This window comes from Asterias amurensis, chromosome 15, assembly GCF_032118995.1.
Source record: "Asterias amurensis chromosome 15, ASM3211899v1".
In the NCBI taxonomy this organism is placed as follows: Eukaryota; Metazoa; Echinodermata; class Asteroidea; order Forcipulatida; family Asteriidae; genus Asterias; species Asterias amurensis.
This window is the reverse complement of record NC_092662.1, coordinates 12,413,701-12,434,486: the sequence shown is the minus strand read 5'-3', so window position 1 is coordinate 12,434,486 and position 20,786 is coordinate 12,413,701. Positions and strand designations below refer to the sequence as shown.

General features: G+C 39.9%; 2 protein-coding genes across 2 annotated transcripts in view; one reads left to right on the top strand and one right to left on the bottom strand.

Annotated features, from left to right (window-relative positions):
* Nucleotides 1-1,379: 1,379 nt before the first annotated feature.
* Nucleotides 1,380-17,554, bottom strand: LOC139948241 (outer dynein arm-docking complex subunit 3-like). Its single transcript, XM_071946329.1, has 14 exons — nt 17,450-17,554; nt 14,003-14,104; nt 13,314-13,438; nt 12,582-12,659; nt 11,798-11,971; nt 10,495-10,599; nt 9,750-9,872; nt 8,878-9,037; nt 7,775-7,881; nt 6,740-6,900; nt 6,020-6,182; nt 4,658-4,792; nt 3,894-3,972; nt 1,380-2,596 (listed from the first exon to the last, which is right to left on the bottom strand). Exons 2-14 carry the CDS (start codon nt 14,088-14,090, stop codon nt 2,469-2,471), a joined length of 1,626 nt encoding a protein of 541 aa, XP_071802430.1. The 5' UTR covers nt 14,091-14,104; nt 17,450-17,554; the 3' UTR covers nt 1,380-2,468.
* The window catches only part of LOC139948242 (plancitoxin-1-like), a 23,403-nt gene continuing 19,525 nt past the window's right edge, over nt 16,909-20,786 (top strand). Inside the window, exon 1 of the mRNA XM_071946333.1 lies at nt 16,909-16,945. The gene's annotated coding sequence lies outside the window, so the exon portion shown is untranslated. The remainder of the gene's footprint in view (nt 16,946-20,786) is intronic.

Sequence of the window (20,786 nt, the reverse complement as noted above, 5' to 3'; positions counted from 1 at the left end):
CAAACAACACCTCATCCACTGTCCCTACTACACAATCTTTGATAAAAAGGGGAAGTTTTAGGGACACAATAGGCCTACAGGGGGCAGCAGAGACCTTATCCAGGTAAATCCATCGTTCTTTGGGAACAAAATGATCCCTGATGCGTTGACAAAGTAATCCAGCAGGGTCAATCGAATTTCTGCCTAGTATATTGAGAGAGATTGCGACAACTTTCAATTAGAAGCTATTTTCAACCCCCCCCCCCAACTAACCCTAACCCTATAGCTAACCCTACCAACCCCATCCCCTTTTAATAGCCCATGTCGACGATACACTGTACATGTGGTGGGGGACAACCGCACTACTAGCTTGTGTTAGTAGGAAAAAAGTAGCGCTGAATTAAACTGGGTAGTCATTAGTCAAGTCAATGGCAATCTGTTATCGTCGTCGTCGTCTTTTGAGTCATGGCTGACTCTTTGTGACCCTGGTTATGAAGGAGTTCCACTTCTGTGTGTCCAGTGCAGATCGAAATGCATCGTTTATTGATAAGCCCGTGCATTCTTGATTTCGTCTGTAAAACAAAGTTTTTGACGGCCACGTCGGCGACTACCTGCAACACATCCTTGCATAAAGATCTTCTCAAGGTTGCCCCCCTCTCTTCTGACCAAAGTATTGGAGGTTCTTTCTGTTAATTTTTGGGGACAAGGTGGGTCCATCTTCTCTCATCAAGTTCCTAACAAATGCGTTGGTTTTGTGTTCTTGCCATGATGTTCTCAGCATTCTCCTCCAGCACCACATCTCGAAAGCGTTGATCCTGTTCCTGTCTGCTTTTCCCTCAGCCCATGTTTCAGACCCATAGGTGGCTATTGGGAAGACGAGAGCGTTCATGGGTCGGATTTTGGTAGTTCTGGAGATCCCTCTGTCTTAATTCCCCTGCACAGTCTGTTGGCTTGTAAAGAATGTCAACGCCAATGTTGATGGAATTAGTTTTTACCAATAACTGTATGAGCATCGAATTCAAACTCTGGTGTTTCTGATCAGCAGAGTGTGGGTTCGAATCCCCAGCCGTGACACTTGTGTCCTTAAGCAAGACACCTAACCATTACTTCGTCCTTCGGATGGGACGCGCATGTAAAAGAACCCAGTGCACTTATAGAAAAGACAAGGAGTTCGCCCCGGTGTTCCTGGTCCGATCGGCAGCAATTGTGCCACAGCACCTTGTAAGGCATTACATGGTGCTATCAGAATTAGGTCTCATAATTTAAACGTAGTCCCACATCTGGCACGAAATACTGTATATTACAGCGCCAGGAGCGTCACTGGGTGACAGACATGTGCGCTTTATAAGAAGTTACAATTATTATTATTATAAACAAAATACAAGGAGGAGATGTATGTATTGCATTTTTTTTTATTACCATGTTTTTACTTCACATGCCTACAGGGTGTGTTTTGTGTATCAAACACCAATGGGAACGTTTTGGGACGTTATAACATTGCAACGGGACAATCCGAGACATCCTGCGTCATCATTTATGTTCAACGAGCGTCACGGAAAAGACCAGACTTATGCCGCATCTGACTTCAAGCGACTTCCGGCTAGGGATACGGCTAGAACAATATGCTGCATGCAATGATCGATGAGGTCGACTCACTTTAATATATAGCCACTTCCGAAGCCGTTGTTAGACCGTGTCTGTTGGCAGCTACAGCACGGATGGCTAGATCCGGACGACTGCGGCATGCGCGTTGGAAGGACGATCTTCATCAATACCATTATACCAGTCGTAAAGCAATAGTCGTAGCCGTAGCTGGCAATCAGATATGGCCTAAAATACACTGTTATTGGAAATGTGCGCATTCTCAGTTTAAGATTCAATGTGTCTGCAGCACCCATTATAAAGCATCTTGACTTTTTGGTTGTTATGGTTTGCATGTCCAGTATCATGAATCCATTTTATATTTTATTTTTTAAATAAAATCACCACGTAATGTCCACTGCACTATCATTCAACCAATTTGGTATGGAACACACGTTATAAATATCTCGTGCTTTCTTATTATAGGATCATTTTCTCGACCAAGAATAATTCTGATATTTTGGACGAATTCCTTTTTAGATTAATATTTTGAAACATCTACAATGAGTCAAGTCAATCTCGAACCATGAAGTGTAAAGTGTGTGCCCTTAATAATATTGTCAATAATGAAGTTGCCCCGCCCACCCTCTGCTGGATTATAAACGGCAACTTCGGCTACAGTAGCTATGGCTAGATCATGCATGTTTCTTCAACACTGGCAGACGCGCTAGTTTAGCTGTAGCTAGCTATAACCGAAATCGCCGTTTTGGACACGGCCTAAAGCTAATCGAACGCACCCTGTATAACACACGGAGACATTGACTTCCAAAATGACGCAACTATAGATTATTGTTATTGATATCTGGTGAATCGGGTCAATAGCATAGATTATTCCTAGGTCTTGGGGATTATTTCTTGCGGCGTCCCCGTGCTCGTTTCTTATTCTTTTTCTGCTCCAGCAGATTTTGCCCTTCTTTCTTGATGTCTGCGTTGGTCATCATCTCCTCATTGTCTTGACTATCGTAGCCAAAGTCATCTACGAGAAAAACAAACAGAAAATCAGCTTGACAGTCTAAGGGGGTAATAATGGTAATTAACCTCATGCATTGACGTCAGCCAGCCGCCATCTCAGAGAAACGAAGACCACACGATCAAAACACACAGATTTGTATGCGCGAAGCATAGGTATGGCCAATGAACGGCCGCTTTTTGACCTCCAGAGGTAAGGGTGCCCTACTGGTATTACATCATTCGCATAAGGTCTATAAAATCTTTCTTTATCAACTAATTTCCTAATCATTTTTCATGGAGACAGTTCCTTGGACCTCGTAGTTGATTGTGACATTTTCAAAGGAAATAACAAAAGTGAGTGCATTTTGCAAATTTCCAATGGTGTTATATCTCTGTCACGTAGCGCCATCTTGTTTTGTTTTTCACTATTTCAATCGATGCACCAAAGCTGAGGCTGAAGAAGGTATATCGTCGGTCACTTAATGGTACACACAAGATTAATTAGTGTGCGTGGTAGATTTTGTGGATAAATATATGACAAGGATTTGAATTCAATTGTGATGTATTTCACACTCTGTTTTGGAAATATAAACGATCATCATTTTAGTCTTCGCTATTTCTGTATAATTTTCTGTCCGTATGTTCTTATCCTTGTTTATTATGCTTGTCTGTCTATCAGGCATGTCACCACAAGCCTCGGCTTCTAGATGATGCCTCCATACTTTATTAACAAATTCTATGCCTTGTATTAAAGAACCTTGTTTATTGGTTACTTCTTTAAAAATTATTGTTATAGCTTTGTACTGTTCTCAGATAAAGTACGGAACTAAATGTGAGTACGAATTGAATTGAATATGAGCTTTTATCAGAGGCGTGGTATAGTGTGATCAATATCAAGGCTGATATTGGTGGAGACTGGGTTCAAGACCGAGTAAGATGGTGATTAGCCTACTCAGTTTTAGAAATCATAAAGGCAATTTGAAAAGGGGTGGCACGGTTTGCTTGTGCGTAAAGCGCCCGCCTCACCAAGTTGGCCCTTGTTCGATTCCCGGCCACGGCCATATGTGAGTTGAGTTGTGCGTTGGTTCTCTGCTGTGCCGCGAGGGTTTTCCAGACTATTCGGTTTTCCTCCCTCGGGAAAAATCAATTACTTTCGAGCTTGGCTGTACTCCGTGGTCATAATGGGTTGATGTGGCTGGCAGCTAAGTGCGCCCTTGCATACCTGCTTCTCGAACACGTTGTAGCGCAATTCAGCTCTTAGCTGCGAGTAAGGATGATTAGCCCCCCGAAATTATTATTATTTCGAAGTAGTCAATGTTTACCTGAATCATAAGAGTCTGGTTCGTCGAGTCGAACTCGTAAGTTTTCATTTGCAAGTCGGTTCTCCATGAAATCGTGAAACTGATGAGGAATGAAATAAAGGTTTTAAAATAGTTCTGAGTTTGCTATATATGAAGCGTATTCTATACAGATTGGAAACTGCATTTTTTTAGTACTCTTTTGTTTAAACTTACACCACACGTCTTGAGTTTGCAATATTAAGTCTTGTACATGAATGATGAAATGACTATATTTCTGCCTGTCTGCCAAAATTTTGCTTTCGCAGCGTCAAATCATTGGGTGAATAAAAATAGCTAAAAAAACACCACCGTATTGTTATATATTATTTGTGTTGCCAGGAATACAATGGATATGTATAAACAATCAGAGTTTTGCTCTTTTTTTTGTGTGTGCAAATAACTCTTTGCAGGTGTCAGCTGTTTTGTAAACATTATTTTATTAACATGTATGTCAGCTTTGAATTGACAGAGTTTTTTTTATATATATTTTTATTTTAATTTTTTTATTCTGGGCAAGAATTATGAGCATTGTTAACCAATATAGGTTCATTAGTCAACCAACAGAAAACAAATACAGTGGCAGAAAATAACGAAAGTGGCAGAAGATAAAGAAAGTGACAGAAAATAAAAAAAGTGGCCGAAAATTAAGAAAGTGTTAGAAAATTAAGAAAATGGCAGAAACTAGAAAGTGGCAGAAAATTAAGAAAGTGGCAGAATAAAGTGTCAGAGAGTTTTGTGCATCTTACTTCAGTGCTATTCATGATCTTCTTGAAGGACGAGCTGTCTCGTATATTAGCTTGACTCATCAGTTTGACCAGTTTGTTCTCACATACTTGAAGCTGGTCCAGGTAGTCATCGGCGTTGGCGCTGTTTCGCATCGGCTGAAGAAAGGTTTTTGTGGAGTAATTTGTTTTAAGGATTTTAAAATGAATCGGTGATAAAGGACTGGGAGTGGAAGAGTAAAGACAGACAGACAGTGTTAAGCTGACGACAGGGGAAATATACCTAGAAGGTATAACACATGTATTTATAAACTTGGGTATAACAACTAGTTTTTATTTTATATTTCTTTTTTAAATCTTCGGACATAACTCTTTGTTGGCAGGGGCCGTCCAGGGTACTCTCTTAATCTAAAAGAGTGAAAAACCACTCGTTTTGTCCACCATACCACTCTTGCAAAGCCACTTTGACGGACAACTCTTTAAAGAGTGAAAGACGGATACTTTCAACTCGATTTAGAGAGAAGTTTGTTTAAATATTACTCAAAAGAGTGACACAGATTTACTTTCACTCCAAAAAGAACGCAACTGACACCACTCGGAAAATAGAGTGAAATTTGAGTACGGCAAAAATAAAAAAAGCGAAGTGCCCTCCCAGACCCTACAAAATAGGATCTTATAAAAGCACCTAACTAAATGCGTTAAGGGCACTTGACACCCATGGCAATTGTCAAAATCAGTATTCTTACTTGGGGTGCGTTTTAGTGACCCCAACCAATCGGTCGAGCGTTTTCGCGTGTTGTTCGGTTGAGCGCGGTGACGATGCTGTTCAGACCAACCGGTAACCGACTTGTTAGGTCGGTTTGGCTTGGTTGGAGTATTTTATTACTTGAGTGAGAAATTACCACTTTCTCAAAAACTGTGTTACTTCAGAGGCAGAGTAAATTTTCATCCTAACAATTATTTAGAGTAATTACTAATAGTGTCCAGCCTTTAAGTTGCCTTGGATCGGACGAGTTGGTCTATACAAAGCGTTTGAACCCGTTTGTTATGAAATGCATATGGTTGGAAAGATGTTTTAAAAGTAGCATACAATGATCCACACAAGTATCACTCAAAATTGCACGGTTTTCCTTTTACGTCGCGAATTAACACGGTCGGCCATTTATGGGAGTCAAAAATTTGACTTCCATAAATGGCCGACCGTGTTTGTCGACGAGGTAAAAGGAAAACCACGCAATTTCAGGGCATGTTTGTGTAGATCATTGTACTCTTCTTTTACAACATCTTTCTATATACCCATATGCATTTTATAACAAACGGCTACAGAACGCTTTTCAAAGACCAACTGACCGATCCAAGGCAACGTGTTCCTTTAAAGTTGCTTACTGGTTTGAGTTTCATGTCCCCCAGTGTGTCGTAGAGATGGCGGATACCATTTTTAACGTCAGTGGTAACCATTTGTGTCGACTGCACGCTACCACTTAACAATGCTCGCCGTTTCTCGTTCTTTGCTAGATGTTCCTGCATCTTCTCGAGAAGTTGCTGCCCTCTGAGTAAAAAAAGTGGAACTAATAATTTTACCGTTAAGGCTCCTCTGTGGTTTATTACCGGACATTTGAAATAAAACTTCGCACCCCCTTAACATACTTAAGATGATCTATGATTGTATGTGCCGCTTACCAGGGCCCAATTTCATAGAGCTGCTAAGCACACAAATTTGCTTACCATGAATTTTTTTGCCATGATAAAAACAGGATTACCAACCAAATGTCCACGTGATTTTCAGGATAAGCAAACAACAGCTGAATACCATTAACAAACAATATGGAACCAATTGATATTTGGTTGGTAATCCTGATTTTACCAAAAAGAAGTTTCATGGTATAAGCACATTTTTGTGTCATATTGTTCGCATGGTCTGTATTTGTCTGTCTGGCAGTTTTTTTTTTTAACAAGCCCATTTTTACTCTATTTATTACATTTAATAACCTGCTTACTGCTATTTATGATTTTGTTGCTTTACTCCATAGAAATATAACAATTGTTGACAATTTCATGGAAGTAAGTTATGTGTAGGCCTACTTGAATCGAATTGATCGTACTGACCGTGACATCTTGCTTTCTCCGCTGTACTTCATGGCCTCGTATTGCTGGGTTAACTGTCTCTTCTGTTCACTCAGCCATTTACGCTGTTTCTCTACAGTGTGCTTCTGTGCCAAGAGATGCTCGTAGGTTGCGCCTTGATTCTGGAAACGAGCTTCAATCTCCTAGCCGTACAAATGATGGAATAGAAGACAGAAATGCGAAAACAGCATCAGTAATGCTCACACACTTCCCCATTAAAGGCAGTAGACTCTATTGATAGTCAAAGACTAGCCTTCACAGTTGGTGTATGTTAACATATGCATAAAATAACAAACCTGTGAAAAATTGAGCTCAATCGGTCATCGAACTTGCGAGATAATAATTTAAAAAAAATGCACCATTGTCACACGAAGTTGTGTGCGTTTAGATGATTGATTTCGAGACCTCATGTTCTAAATCTGAGGTCTCGAAATCAAATTCATGAAAAATAATTACTTCTTTCTCGAAAACTTCGGCACTTCAGAGGGAGACGTTTCTCACAATGTTTTATACCATCATCACCAAGAAATGTTTTATGCTAATAATTATTTTGAATAATTACCAAAAGTGTCCACTGCCCTTAATAATTAATTTGATCTTAGTATGTTTTGGATAAACCTACATCAGGTATCTCGCAATCCACATGGTACCATTTTAAACAAATCAATACCTATACTTATTTAAAAACCTGCACTGGGCGGGGCCCATACCCTATCGGTGTGAATGTTTATTTCACACTTTTTTGCAAGGCTAACAAGCTAACGAAATCAATTCATATATTTTACTGAGAAATAATAACTTCGTTCTCAAAAACTACGGTGCTTCAGAGGGAGCCGTTTCTCACAAACGTTTTATACTACCAACAGCTCTCCATTGCTTGTTAACAAGTATTTTTTTATGCAAACAACTCTTTTGATTAATTACCACAAGTGTCCACTGCCTTTGGCTCAAATGTGTCTTCGGTGATGTGCAAAACCAAAGGGGACTCTTAAAAATATGGTTTGAGGAAGAGCTTACCTCGATATCGGAGACCCCAGTAGCATCTTTGATCCGACTGAAGGCTTCTTCATACGTAGTCACTTTGATCCAGTTATCCTCTTCCATCTGAGATTGGCGTTTGCTTTCTGAAACCACAAGATCATCTTATTTTATAACTTCTTTCCACATAGGGCCTACTCTTAAAGGCAGTGGACACTATTGGTAATTACTCAATATAATTATTATCATAAAACCTTACTTGATTACGAGTATAACGGGGAGAGGTTGACTGTATAGCGAACTCTTTTGACTCATTCTCTTACACCCCAGAATTCCCTGGAACACCGGTCCAATAGTAACGTAGAGCCGCTTAAACAGAAAATCGTGCTTAGCAAAACTCAGCAGTGAATCATTCACAAACTGTGTATATAACATGACAGTTTGGCTGGTTGCCCTTTTCCAGTAGCAACATTGTTTGGTTCTTAGAAAATTTGTATAATTTAGCAGCTGTGTGACCCAATAGTTATGTGTGCTTACGTGTAATGTTATTGTGCTCGACAGCTTTATGCAAATGTGTAAAATTTCATAAAAGCTGTTTTGCAGAACCTGTCACTGAGCAGTTTTATATCCTAAGCAGGGAATCAGTCATAATCAGTTACAAAGTATGCCTATGGCTTGACTTGATTTCACAAAGAGTAAAGGAATTTCGACAGGCAACTTGGAGGCAACCAACTGCAGCGCATGCTAAAGGACCACTTTGGTGGCACACTTGAGACGTTCTTCATATGATGTTTTACGATCACAAAGAATACTTTGAGAGCATTCAAAGACGATCGAATGCATTCTCTTCTTGGAGATTGCCTTGATTTGATCATTTGAACATTGCCTCGTGTGACATGGCGAGATTGATATTCAGCGCCGAATCTCAACTGCTGTAAGCACAGTGTGATGTCACAATGCAAACTGTAAACCATTAAAATACTGTCCACTCATCTGTAAGATGAATCTAAGTGCTTTGAGAAATTGTTCACTGGTTTCCTATTTTTCGGAATCACAATTTTCCTGTAGGCCTACTTAGAAACATTTATGATAAAAACTTGACAGTAGTGAACCTTGATGTCACGATGAAGTTTTTTTGTTACCTTGCGACGAGTCGTCAGTCTGGAGTGTTGCGCGTGCGCGCCTGTCAATTTTCTCGGCCATCTCTTTTTGTTTCTCAGCCTGTTTCTTCATCCGGGTCAGTGTGCGATCACGTGACCGCTTCGCTTCGATCATGGTCTGTTCCAATTGGCCAAGCTCCGTCTTGAAATACAAGTCAGACACTATTTTAATCGATCGACTGTGATCAAGAAAATTAAAACAATATAATCCTTCGAAATTGTTAAACTTGGTGTTTCTTATTGTGATTATAGGGTACATTACACATACACAAATTGTTTACAAAAAGTTGTGATTTGCAATTATTACGGTAACATTTTGCGACATGTTATCAAATCCATAGAATATGGAGGTTTAGCTGCACGTTACGCCGGCAAATACGTGAACGTGAATGTGAACGTCAGAAATTGTGTCGTTAAAATCTCACGTTTTAGCGTACGCGAAGTTAAAAACTTTCACGTCAGGTACGTACGTGCAGACGTCATACGCAAACATGAAATAAGCCCAAAGTGGTGACGTCACCTAGAAACAACACCATTTTCTGGCGTTCACGTTCACGTGTTCGCTCACATAACGTGCTGCTAACCTCCCTGAAAACATGGTCATTTTCGGCAATGAGTTTCAGAATTTCCCCATTGGTAATCAATATAAGTTTTTGGTTCACAGCTCGTTGAGATATCTGTTGTATCGTGTAATTATTCTGAAGAAAGAAAAGTCCATGAACTCACACGACACTTCTTTATTCATCAGCCTTCGCCCTTCCTACATCATTTCAATAGTCTTTCAACACAGGCATTCTGTATTCCAAGACGTCGCACAAAGGGCGCTATAACATTTTCCATGTTTACAACAATACCTTTGCCAAGTCCCTCTTCTCATGTGCGTCTTTGCTGATCCCTGTAAGCTCTGCCAGTTCATGGCGTTGCTCCTCAAGAGCACCCTCCAATGCTTTCAGTTTCTTAGGTAGACTCAGTCGCTCCTTGGGGAAAAAATACTACCTTTGTTAAACCCTACGCGACACCTTTATAATCTACACACACACACGCTTACACCATCGTACTGTTTCGAACAGTCAATCGATAAGTCAAAAAATAAACTAATCTTGCACCCTTATTCTTATTAACTCTCAACTCTTGCGCTCTTCAGTGTTTTAGGTGAAGTGCAGTTAGCAAATAATATATCATTTTAAAATTTCTTTCGAGGCCTACAACGTCTATTTTCCCCAGTTACTGTTTCAAGTAGGATGCCTTTGAAAGTATGGTGTTTTCCATTTTCACTCTATAACCAAATCAGGCAAGTCAGAGGTCACAGACGTACGAAGTCTTAAATTCTGACTGTCCACACATCACACTACATAGTACCGTGAGGGAGATCACAACCCCGTTCAAATGGTCTATCAGATATGAACCCTTGAGAAACAGTAAACAGATTCCAAGTCATCGAAGCTGCATCGAAGACGTGGTTGACAGGAATCTAAAAGTTCACTTACACCATCTCCATGCTTACACCAAGAATCACCGCATTCAATGTACAAATCGAAATTGCTCGTTAACCATTCTCAACATTTAAATACGCGCACTTCTCTATCTATATTCGTATACCTCTTCCAGACACTTGACAATTTCGGTGTAGGTGCGATGAAGTTTCCGTGCAGTGTCATGTTTGATACGAGCCTTGTCTAGGTTATTCTCTACCATACGTATCGTCTAGTACAGAAACAAAGGAGAAAATAGTCCATAAATATCATTGTCAATAAAAGTAGAAGTTCATCATAAATATTGCGGTTATAGTTGCAGAGAAAGATCTCGGAGAATTACTTTTATTTAAACGCGTTTTAAAATAAATGCATTTATTTTTTAATTGACAACAGAACATAAACCACCACCCACCGCGTGAGCCATTCAGAGAGTCTGATTTGTGACATAATGACGTCATTTGCTATCTATCCTATAGATGGATTGCCTATAGCGTAATTGGCCACCATCTTTGATGTAAAACAGTGTAAAACTGCACGCGTGTATACGCGCTGCGCACGACTCTCAGCCAATGATAGCCTTTCAATCGTGCACGTTTCATTATAGCCTTGCTCAAGGCAGTCGAATTATTCACTCCGAAAAAAGACCGCCGCTGTGTAAAAACCCACCCGTATTCACTGTGCGTAAAACCCACCCGTATTCACTGTGCGTAACATCGCACGACACGATGCCCCCGTACACTATCCGCATGCGGAGGCCGTCAGGCCGACAGCCTTGTAGGGTCTGTGTTGAAGCCACTGACCTCATTACTATAATAAGCGAATAGTTCCCACGGTCAGCTCATTACCATAATGCCCGCGAAAGATGAGACATGTTTACCTCACACACCACCACCACGGACGCATGATAGGGTCCAAAGGTCGTGATAAGGGAAGTGCGTGATTGGACGTCAAAATGAATAATTCATTTGCCTCACATCCTGTGTTGTCTGATAGGTCTGACGAACGATGTAAATATTCATGAGCTGCTTACTAGCATATCCTAGAGCCCCCCCCCCCCCCGCCAATTTCGTCCACTATTGGATTTTTTTCAATACAACACATTAAAACGGGAAGATACAGATCCGACAAGGCTGTCGGCCTGACGGCCTCCGCATGCGGCTAGTGGTGTACGAGTGCGATGGCTTGTGTGAACAGTATTCGTGCGATGTGACAGTGTGTATACGGGTGGGTTATTCGGTGTGATCGCACACACCATGCACAGGGTATACGGCGGGTGGGTTTACAGCTGCGTCTTTTCGGAGCGAATAATGCGACTGCCTTGAGCAAGGCTAGTTTCATTAAAGATGGTGGGCCAATGCAAGGGGTCCAATCCAAGGACGACTTATCCAAGGACGACTTGGCTATGACGATCGTGGCTATGTACGCACCTTTAGATCATATTGTGCGTAGTTGGTGTCACTGTTCTTGGCTAAGAGGTCGAGTCTGGCCATACATGTCTCCAGCTCATTGATTCTCTTCTCGCGAGATTCACGTTGCTCCCTCAGAGAGTTTAGCTGTTTCTCCTTCTCACACATCTTCTGATCCATCTCGGAGATGGCTTCCTTAAGAAATAGAAATCAGATAAAACATATTTTGAAAGACAGCAACGGAGACGCATAAGTGCCATAACCATGTTGCAAGGTAACGGGATTGCATGTATGGTGAGGTATCAATATATTATTTGGTTTGCGGTAACACCTTGTGTGTATCTACGTGCAAAGTAGCGTTTGTTCTTTGGAGAACTGGCTTGCTATAATTGTTCTACTACTGTGGCGTAGATTAATTCGACTTTTCGGGAGACTTCTCAGTTCTAAAAACAACTGTCCTGCTTTTTAACTACTACCTGGGCGGAAGGTATATATAGAAAATCGGCAGGTACGTCTATGTTATTATAGAATCGCAACATTTATTGTATTCACCAGCACGACTTATATTGAAACAAGATGTTATGTCGACTTTTTGAGAACGACTACAAGTTGGTTTATCCTTCAATACAATAACATTTTGTTTTCGTTCCCTGTGACGTTTTCCAAACCCTAGAGCTTTGTAGCTAACAAACTTGATTATTCTAATATTAAACGCGATACTGGTAAAACCCAAAGCTGGAATGTTATGTTGGAAAGACTTCTGGCATGGTGTTTCGAGCTTGAGAACGACTGATATCATGTTTACCTCTGCTGTTTTTCTGCGGAAAGCAAGATTTTCATCTCTGCGGTTCATCAGAGCGTCGTTGATAACTCGCTCATCTCCCTGTCAAAGATTGGTAATGCGCACAATAATGAAATCGATACGAAAGTTCAATGAAATAGAAACTACAATAACCAACAGATAACTTTACATCTCAAAAGTTGATTTTTTCTGCAAATGCTTACTTAGCGGACAATAAATGTCAAGCCAGTATGTTCTGCTTATACAGCTCTATACGTGGCCCAGTACAAGTATAAGTATGCGCTTACTCAGTTTCGAAAGCGATGGATTGTAACCGATGACACAACATAACATAGACAATTAACATTTATATAGGGCGCTATCCATCAAGAATAGCGCGCATAAAAGCAATTAACATGGGAAAAGGCGAGTCTGTATAACTTGTAGATAAAGTAACAGATTCCCTAATGATGGAAATATTCGGTTATAATTCGGTTGACTTACATGAATCGTTGGAAGAAACTATGGATAAATAGTAAACTTGCGGATACAACCTTTGAGGTAGAAATGCTCGTCTTCAGGTGAAGGCTTTCTGCTGAAGACGAGCAGAGTATACTGTTCGAAACGTCGAGACCACATCAGCTCTTCTCAGAGTCAACACTCCCTCAAAATAGATTTACACATTTACACGTTTACTATTTCTCCATAGTTTCTTCCTATTTCTCCACACCATGCAAGTCTTCAAACAATACTTACATGACATGTGTTTTCTGCTAAGTCAACACGCTTGTCTTTGTTTGATTGCCGTAATCCAGCAATCTTCTCTTCGTTACATTGCTTGTCCACCTGGGAACTCTCATAATACGCACGATGGTCACGCTCTTTCCACGGTAAAGACAGGAATACAATTAACAGGGCCCATTTTCATAGAGTTGTTTAAGCAGGAAATATTGTTTAAACATTTTCTGCTAAGCAAAAGGGAGCAGGATACCAGTGAAAACTGTCCATGTGACATTGTATTTTGGCTGGTAACCTCAATGTGGTTAGCACAATTGTTTTGTGTTAAGCTACTTTCAGAGGATCTATGTTGATCGTGTGTTTATTCTGTGGTGCATTACAACCCAGTTCTGGAATCGAACTTGGCTCACTTGTCTCCTGTCATTAATTGGCACCATTTATATACTCTTCATTGGAGTTTAAAGACCCAATATTTGTTGAAATGCAATGACGTTGTGTTTAAAATTCACTCTGAAAACATCCATGTACAAAACATAACGTAGCGACCAACTTTTCTTAAACTGATGTCATCGGATGTTTTGGATGTTGAAAAGTTTCATACTGGATGCGTATACGATTGTCTTGGTATAAATTTTGAGGTGCTTTGCAATTACTATACTTTTTTATTTGCAAAGAGAGCTTATAAAACTGGGGAAACTTGAACGTACCTTTAAGGGCTACCTTGCCTCTGTACTCGTCAATGTGGTCATAAATCGTCCAGGCATTCATTGTGCCATTGTCTTTGCTAGACGCCATCGTTGTAATTTTACCTGAACATAAACCAATTATGAAAATTATTATTATAGCTATTTAAAGCTGTTTACCAATCAAAGGAACTTTGGTATAGATGCAAAAACGTAGTTGGTTGGTCTGACGTTTTAACCCTAGCAAAGTCCTAGCCTTCGAGAAAGACTATGCAAGGGTCGAAACGTCAGGCCACTAAAAAAAACCAAACTTTTTCTTGATATAAATTATTACAGTAAAAACTTATAAAACTGATACGGGTCATCATAGCGTTAGCTGAAAGAAACTTTTGCGGGTTCATTTTGTGAAAAAGATCCTCTCGGTCCCGTAATCAAGGATTTCATAAATTCTACAGCCTTTTCGGAAGAAGGAACTTCCTCAGACTCGTATTATTGAGGTAGTTTAGTCCTAATTAAAGATGAAAATTACAACAATTATCTTTAGCGTCAAACTTTAAATTAATAGTATGAAAGAACACACAGTCGAAGTAGTCAGCCAATCTGCACACTATAGCATAAATGTGAGGTTTTATCTGCTGTGTTTGAGCTGACCCCCCAGATTCAGCTCATTCAGCTCATGGTAGACAGGCTCTTTTGTTATTGAAAATAACACTGGCTTGGCGGTCGGGGCACCATACCCACGAAAGAAGGCAGGCTGCCATATCACCGTGAAGGAAAACCATGCTGTCTAATGGTTGATTTTTTTCGTATCGGGAGTTTTGTACCACCGCTGGAAATCGCTGTATCCTGAATGGACTATAGCTACGATCCGGTCTCGCTTTTAACATTTCCGGGAAGAATATGAAATAATTTATCCATATAATACTAATTGGGGACTGTTACCGACATTTATAACGGGAAAATTTGCCGTGTTTTTGTGACTCACTTTCTTTCTTTTGAAGCAATTTTTTAAGTACAAATTTCTCTTTTTAAAGTTTGAGTTGCACCGATTTGTTCATAAAAAACGACAGATATGCTCTTCATTTCAGTGTACTGCTACATAATTTATGTCAATGCTGTTCAGACAGAAAATGGCAGAATTCCAGAGGCCCTTTTGACTAATTAAATATTCACACAGAGGTCAGGCACAAAATCCTATGAATCATTTTCAGATTAAAGGACAGGAATTTCAGTGTGCTGCGGATTGATTGTAGTAGATGTATGATGTAGATGTTTTTTTTCAAGAGCCAAAACACATTCCAAAAGAGATTTACATATGGTTGTACCAACAATTTTACTGATTATAGTTAGAACTAGTGGTATTTGGCCACACCATGCAGCGCTTTAAACATCACTTTGTAGTGAGTGTACTTACACCAATGTAATGTCAGCATGGTACCAAGATGTTCCGATAATCGTCTGATAAAACATGTTTTTTTTTCGATTTAAATTAACTACTACAGTCGTTTGACTAGTTCTGGATCACTTTTTGAACTCACATTGTTTTTTTGTTGCAATCTCTTTGATATCTTACACAAAAAAGTTTATCAGTTTACCTAAGCATGACATAAAACTCACCAAGTATTCACTGACAAAAAAAGATTAGTTTTTTGAAGAGGCTTTAAGACAAGTATCGTCCCCTGTTTGACCAGTTCAGGATCAGTTGAATCTATTCTTAATCACTAGAGTGCCCTTTACTGCAAACCCATACTCCCATTCATAAAACTGTCTCTACTTCAGAGGTGTGTTGGCATGGACTTGGACTTCCTTTCTTGAGTGAATGTCATGCAAGTGTCTTCAATAGCAGCGCAAAAACCCAGCGACAAAACCACAAAACAACAGCAAAGGCAAATGAAAACGTGAAGCGAACCTAAAAAGCATTATTGACCCCTCCAAATTTAATTTTCTCACAAAAAAACTCTACAAGAATATGTTGACGTAATGTTTCTCAAAATCAACTAAATAAACTTTCTATTGCAGTAGTATGATTTTACCTTACTTAGTAGGTTAGTGCGGCACTATTTGACGCAACGAGATGTTGAGTGATCCCGAACTGGTCAAGGGTAAGTTGCCCCCCCCCCCCCACCCCCCAAGAAGACTTTGGTAACTTCGTCTCCTAAAAAAAAACACCAAGATGACTGCACAGTATTTACAGGAATTTTTTTTTTTTACACATTCTTATCATTTTACATGAATATTTTTTGCCCAGGGCATTCCAATTCTAAAGGTAAAAAGTTTTAACAGTGTTTTTCAACCAACATTTGTAAACAAAAAAATAAAAAATTTCGCAGACAACCTTCAGGAAAACGGCCATAATTTATTTGTTAATGATGTTTGGCACCTTATTTTGGGTTTGTTGGTTTAATGGGTGTTAATCTTCACATTTATCAACAGAAATTGGTAATAATGAGAAGTGATATAATTATTTGGTTATTGCAAAGTTGAAGTGATCCCGAACTGGTCAACGATCCCGAACTGGTCAAATGACTGTACAACAAAACTACTACAACAAAACTACTACAACAAAACTACTACAACAAAACTACTACAACAAAACTACTACAACAAAACTACTACAACAAAACTACTACAACAAAACTACTACAACAAAACTACTACAACAAAACTACTACAACAAAACTACTACAACAAAACTCTTAATTTGTCTTGTGTCTTGGGACGCGAACGATAAATATAAGGAAATTTCTCGTTTTACTCTCATCTGTTCCATTAGAGGCACAAAAAGCACTTGTTAAAATAGCCCTGGTGGCCTTACACTTTCGTTTTGTACTACAGTGACGTCCTGGAAGCTGCATTATTTCACGATAATGACGGATTTGTGAGGAAAATATGAGGACCAAAACCCACCGCAGAACAATGTATGCCGCCATGGAATGTGAATCTGTTGAAATTAGTGGCTTGTTGCAGGTAAGATTTAAGTTACGAAGCTGTGAAATTTTTCCGCCCCAGCAACGGGCCTCAATAGTTAGGACTCTGTTCCTGTGTACAGAGAAAGAGTCCTATATAGGGCTATTGTTAAAACAGCATAACCAAAATCGTAGCAAACGACGTTTATTTGTGACTTCGGCCTATGCCTTTAGCATGTATAGTAATAATGTTTCAAATACAAACTTTAACATTCTCTGAAAAGACCTAAATTGCACATTTACCTCTGGGCTATAGGCCCTAAAGCAGTTTGTTTCCAGCTTAGTTAGTGTAGTGAGGCCCAACATGCAGAACATGTACAGAAACATTAATATAAGAGAACATGGCTCGATTACATTTTAAGACAAGTCCATATTTTGGGTAAGTTTGTGATTTTGTATTCCCATGTAAAAAACTGCCTCTTTTTTAGACAGCATCGCGTTAATTATTAACTAAACCGACAAATAAAAAGATGTACCAATCAGTAAATATATCTTTGAAACTTACCAAATGGCGGTTGATCTTGAAGAATTTAAGCGGTAAGATTGTAAAAACCACTTTTCTTAGCTTATTATTGTTGCAACTTGAGTTCTATACGCATATTGATTGAGTGCGTATTGGTTTGAAGAGAACGTGCGTACATACGCGCAACATGTTTTCCCAACGTTGGGCGCAGTTTTACAAATTGTGCAAGTCTCGGGCGTATTCGAACATTGGAACTCGTTAAAGTGCGCGTTAAAGGGAAGGTACACGTTTGGTAATTACTCAAAACAAATATTAACTTAAAAAATGACTTGGTAAAGAGCATTGGAGAGCTGTTGATAGTATAAAACATTACGGGAAACGACTCCCTCTGAAGTAATGTAGTTTTTGAGAAAGAGGTAATTTCTCACTAAAATAATAAAATACTTCTAGCTAGAAGTCTTTTATTCCTATCTTAAAGCACACAAAGTCGTCCAACAAGGGTGTTCTTTCTTTCATCATTTTCTCGCAACTTTGATGACCGATTGAGCCCAAGTTTCTACAGGCTTGTTATTTTATGCTTATGATGGGTAGACCAATTAAGACACTGGTGTTTGACAATTACCAAACGTGTACAGTGCCTTTAAAGCAATGTTCGTGACCCAAATAATTGTTTGAATACGTGCCACCCATATAGCTAGATTGACGATATAGCGCTGTCCACGGTAGCGAGGCTGCAATACTGTACGTTGAAGTTATGTGCACGTTTTTAAAGAGGACATGATAAAGTTTAGTTTGTGCTGATGTAGCCTATTATTCTTCCAATATTAGATGAGTCCTCATGTTTCGTTTGGCTCCAGCGCCTTTGGTTAGCCCAGGGGGGGGGGGGGGGGCGGAAGGGGTATTGCGCAATCATTTGCTAGCGCGTTTTGGGTACACTCCATTTTAAAAATAGGTGATGACAATATTAAACAAGAAAAGATAACATGAATACCGCTGAAATTCTCTCTTTAACAGCACTGAAAACATAACAGTACTTATTGTAAGAGCATTTTCAATTGTTAAACTGGTTAGTTTTACATAAAATGCTTAAACATTTTACCGAAATTTTCCGTTGGCTTATTGCAGCGGCCAACGTGTATGAATGGGTCCAGGCGGGAATTTCGTTACAAAACGTCACCCCTAAAATGGCTATAAACATCGACATAATGTGAAAAAAATTATCGTTCATCCTCTGATTTTTTTTACTAAATGTTGTGATGAGTGTTGACGGACGGGAACATTCGCCGGAGGTAATGTTAATACTGAGGCAAGCGCACATCTTAAACATAATATGTAAGACATGTCGTTTACGCTAAATATATGTTGCTTATTAAAAGATTAAATTACTAAAGCAGTTGGCAATGCAACAAAAAATCATTTACGATGTTTTCTAGTGTAGACATTGGGTGAACAAACATTATTTAGAGATAAACGCACCCTTTGATTAAATGGACCCGTCCAGACAGTCTCAACGGCCGCGCCTGCGTTCAAAGGGGAGAACGTATTCGAAATCTTTTAATTTTATATAGGGAATGTACGTGCACTACATAGCGCGCCGTTTGCGTAGGTTTGTAAATAATTAATAAATATTTATATAAAATATATAATTAAATAATAATTATAATAAATATTATTATATTAAATAATATGAATAATGGAATAGAATAACTAGATCGGCCGCGCGTACATACGCGGGTTCTGGCATGGGGGCTGCCATTGCCTATCTCCCGTGTACATTTTCTGTGCGTTGCCGTCAGCACGTGACTTTTTGCCGTCAGCACGTGACATTTAGCGCGTCAAAGGCCTATATCCCGTGTTCATTTCCGCGCGTCGCCTTTCGAACGTGAAATTTTTACCGCGTCCATGGCGAACAAAAACTTTTTCTACACAGGCAATGGCGCGTATGTACGCGCGGCCGATCTAGTTATTTAATTCTATATCTATGGTTTGTATGGAGAGCTTCGACCGGTGCTCGTCGGAAGAGAAGAATGAGATTATTTTCAACGTAGGTGGCGGGTTCGTGGCGCGACCCCTTCCGCCCCCCCCCCCCCCTGGGTTAGCCAAAGGCGCTGGGATGTGGGCAAACGTATCAAGCACGCGCATGGGTCTATCCAGAAACTGCTCAGTCCAATGCATCACACTCACACGGCACCATAAAAATACACTGCACGCATGACTTACTTCCTGAACAAGAAATTGTGCAAGCTGATTAGCTCAACCCAGCTTGGGCCAAGGGAATCCTCATGTGGGCGGGAAAATTCACAAGTCTCTAACCTCACGTTAAAATGGTTCAAATTGCCATTGCATTCAATTCCCTTTCTGTACAAATTTCCGATCCAAAGTGGGGTGCGTTACGATCAATCCAAAACCTCCGATGACATCATTCCGAGTAAATCGGGTCTTTACATTTTTGCATTGGGATGTTTTGGTGCATTCAAACACCAAGAGAACTTCCGACCAATGATCTGCCTAATTTCGCCTCTGTGAGGGCGCTTTTGGGGGAGTGTGACGTCACCAACCAACTGATTTGGTAATAGTCGTTTTATGTTTAATAGACTTAGAACAAATTAAATACCCTGACAATCTTGAATTTTGAAGGCAATTTAGTGGCCATGTATAAGGAAATTTAAACCTTCCCCTACATTACCCTTCAATTGAGTCTAACAATGTATTACCACCACTGCTCATCTTCCTTGGTTGGACCATAGAGCAATTAGGGTTGATTGAGGAAACTAAAATCTGTCTCTTGTAAAATCTTGAGTTCGGAGAGAACAATGAATTACTAAAAGATTTACTTATAAAATGGGAAGTTGTGTGTAAGGTTATATTCTTTAGAGAAGTGTTTGCACAACTAGCAAAAGGATGAGCCGTTTATGGAATGTATTCGCAATCATCTCACATTTCTACTCCTCTAGAACTACATGGTTCGTTCCGCTATCGCCTCGTCAAGCGGAACGAAACTAGGAGTACAAGAAAACGGTCCCCCATCGTCTGCAGCTAGCTGCATTCTCCATATTCTTCAAAGTTCATGTTTTAGCGACCGACCGACTGACCGACCAACCGACCGACCGACTGACCGGCCGACCGACCAACATAACAACAGACCGACAGACCGACAGACACCCGATGGGAATCTCTAAAAGCGCTTTTAAAATTATTACCCCTGGTCACTGGGCCATTTTACCCCTAGGTGGAGAGAAGTGTCTTGCTCAGGGACACAAGTGTCACAACTGGGACTCGAATCAACACTCTGCTGAACAGTAACACGAGAGCATAATTTTGGTGTTCTAATCCGCTAGGCCATGACACTTCGAAATTAATAATTGAACCGAGAAACTCA

Excerpts from the sequence above, each read along its gene's own strand:
- LOC139948241 (XM_071946329.1), bottom strand. The coding sequence starts at position 14,090 with ATGGCGTCTAGCAAAGACAATGGCACAATGAATGCCTGGACGATTTAT. Across the intron at positions 12,660-13,313 it reads TAGCAGAAAACACATGTCAT|GGAGATGAGCGAGTTATCAA; the intron begins GTAAGTATTGTT and ends AATCTTTGACAG. Across the intron at positions 6,183-6,739 it reads GGAGAAAGCAAGATGTCACG|AGGGCAGCAACTTCTCGAGA; the intron begins GTCAGTACGATC and ends TTTTTTACTCAG.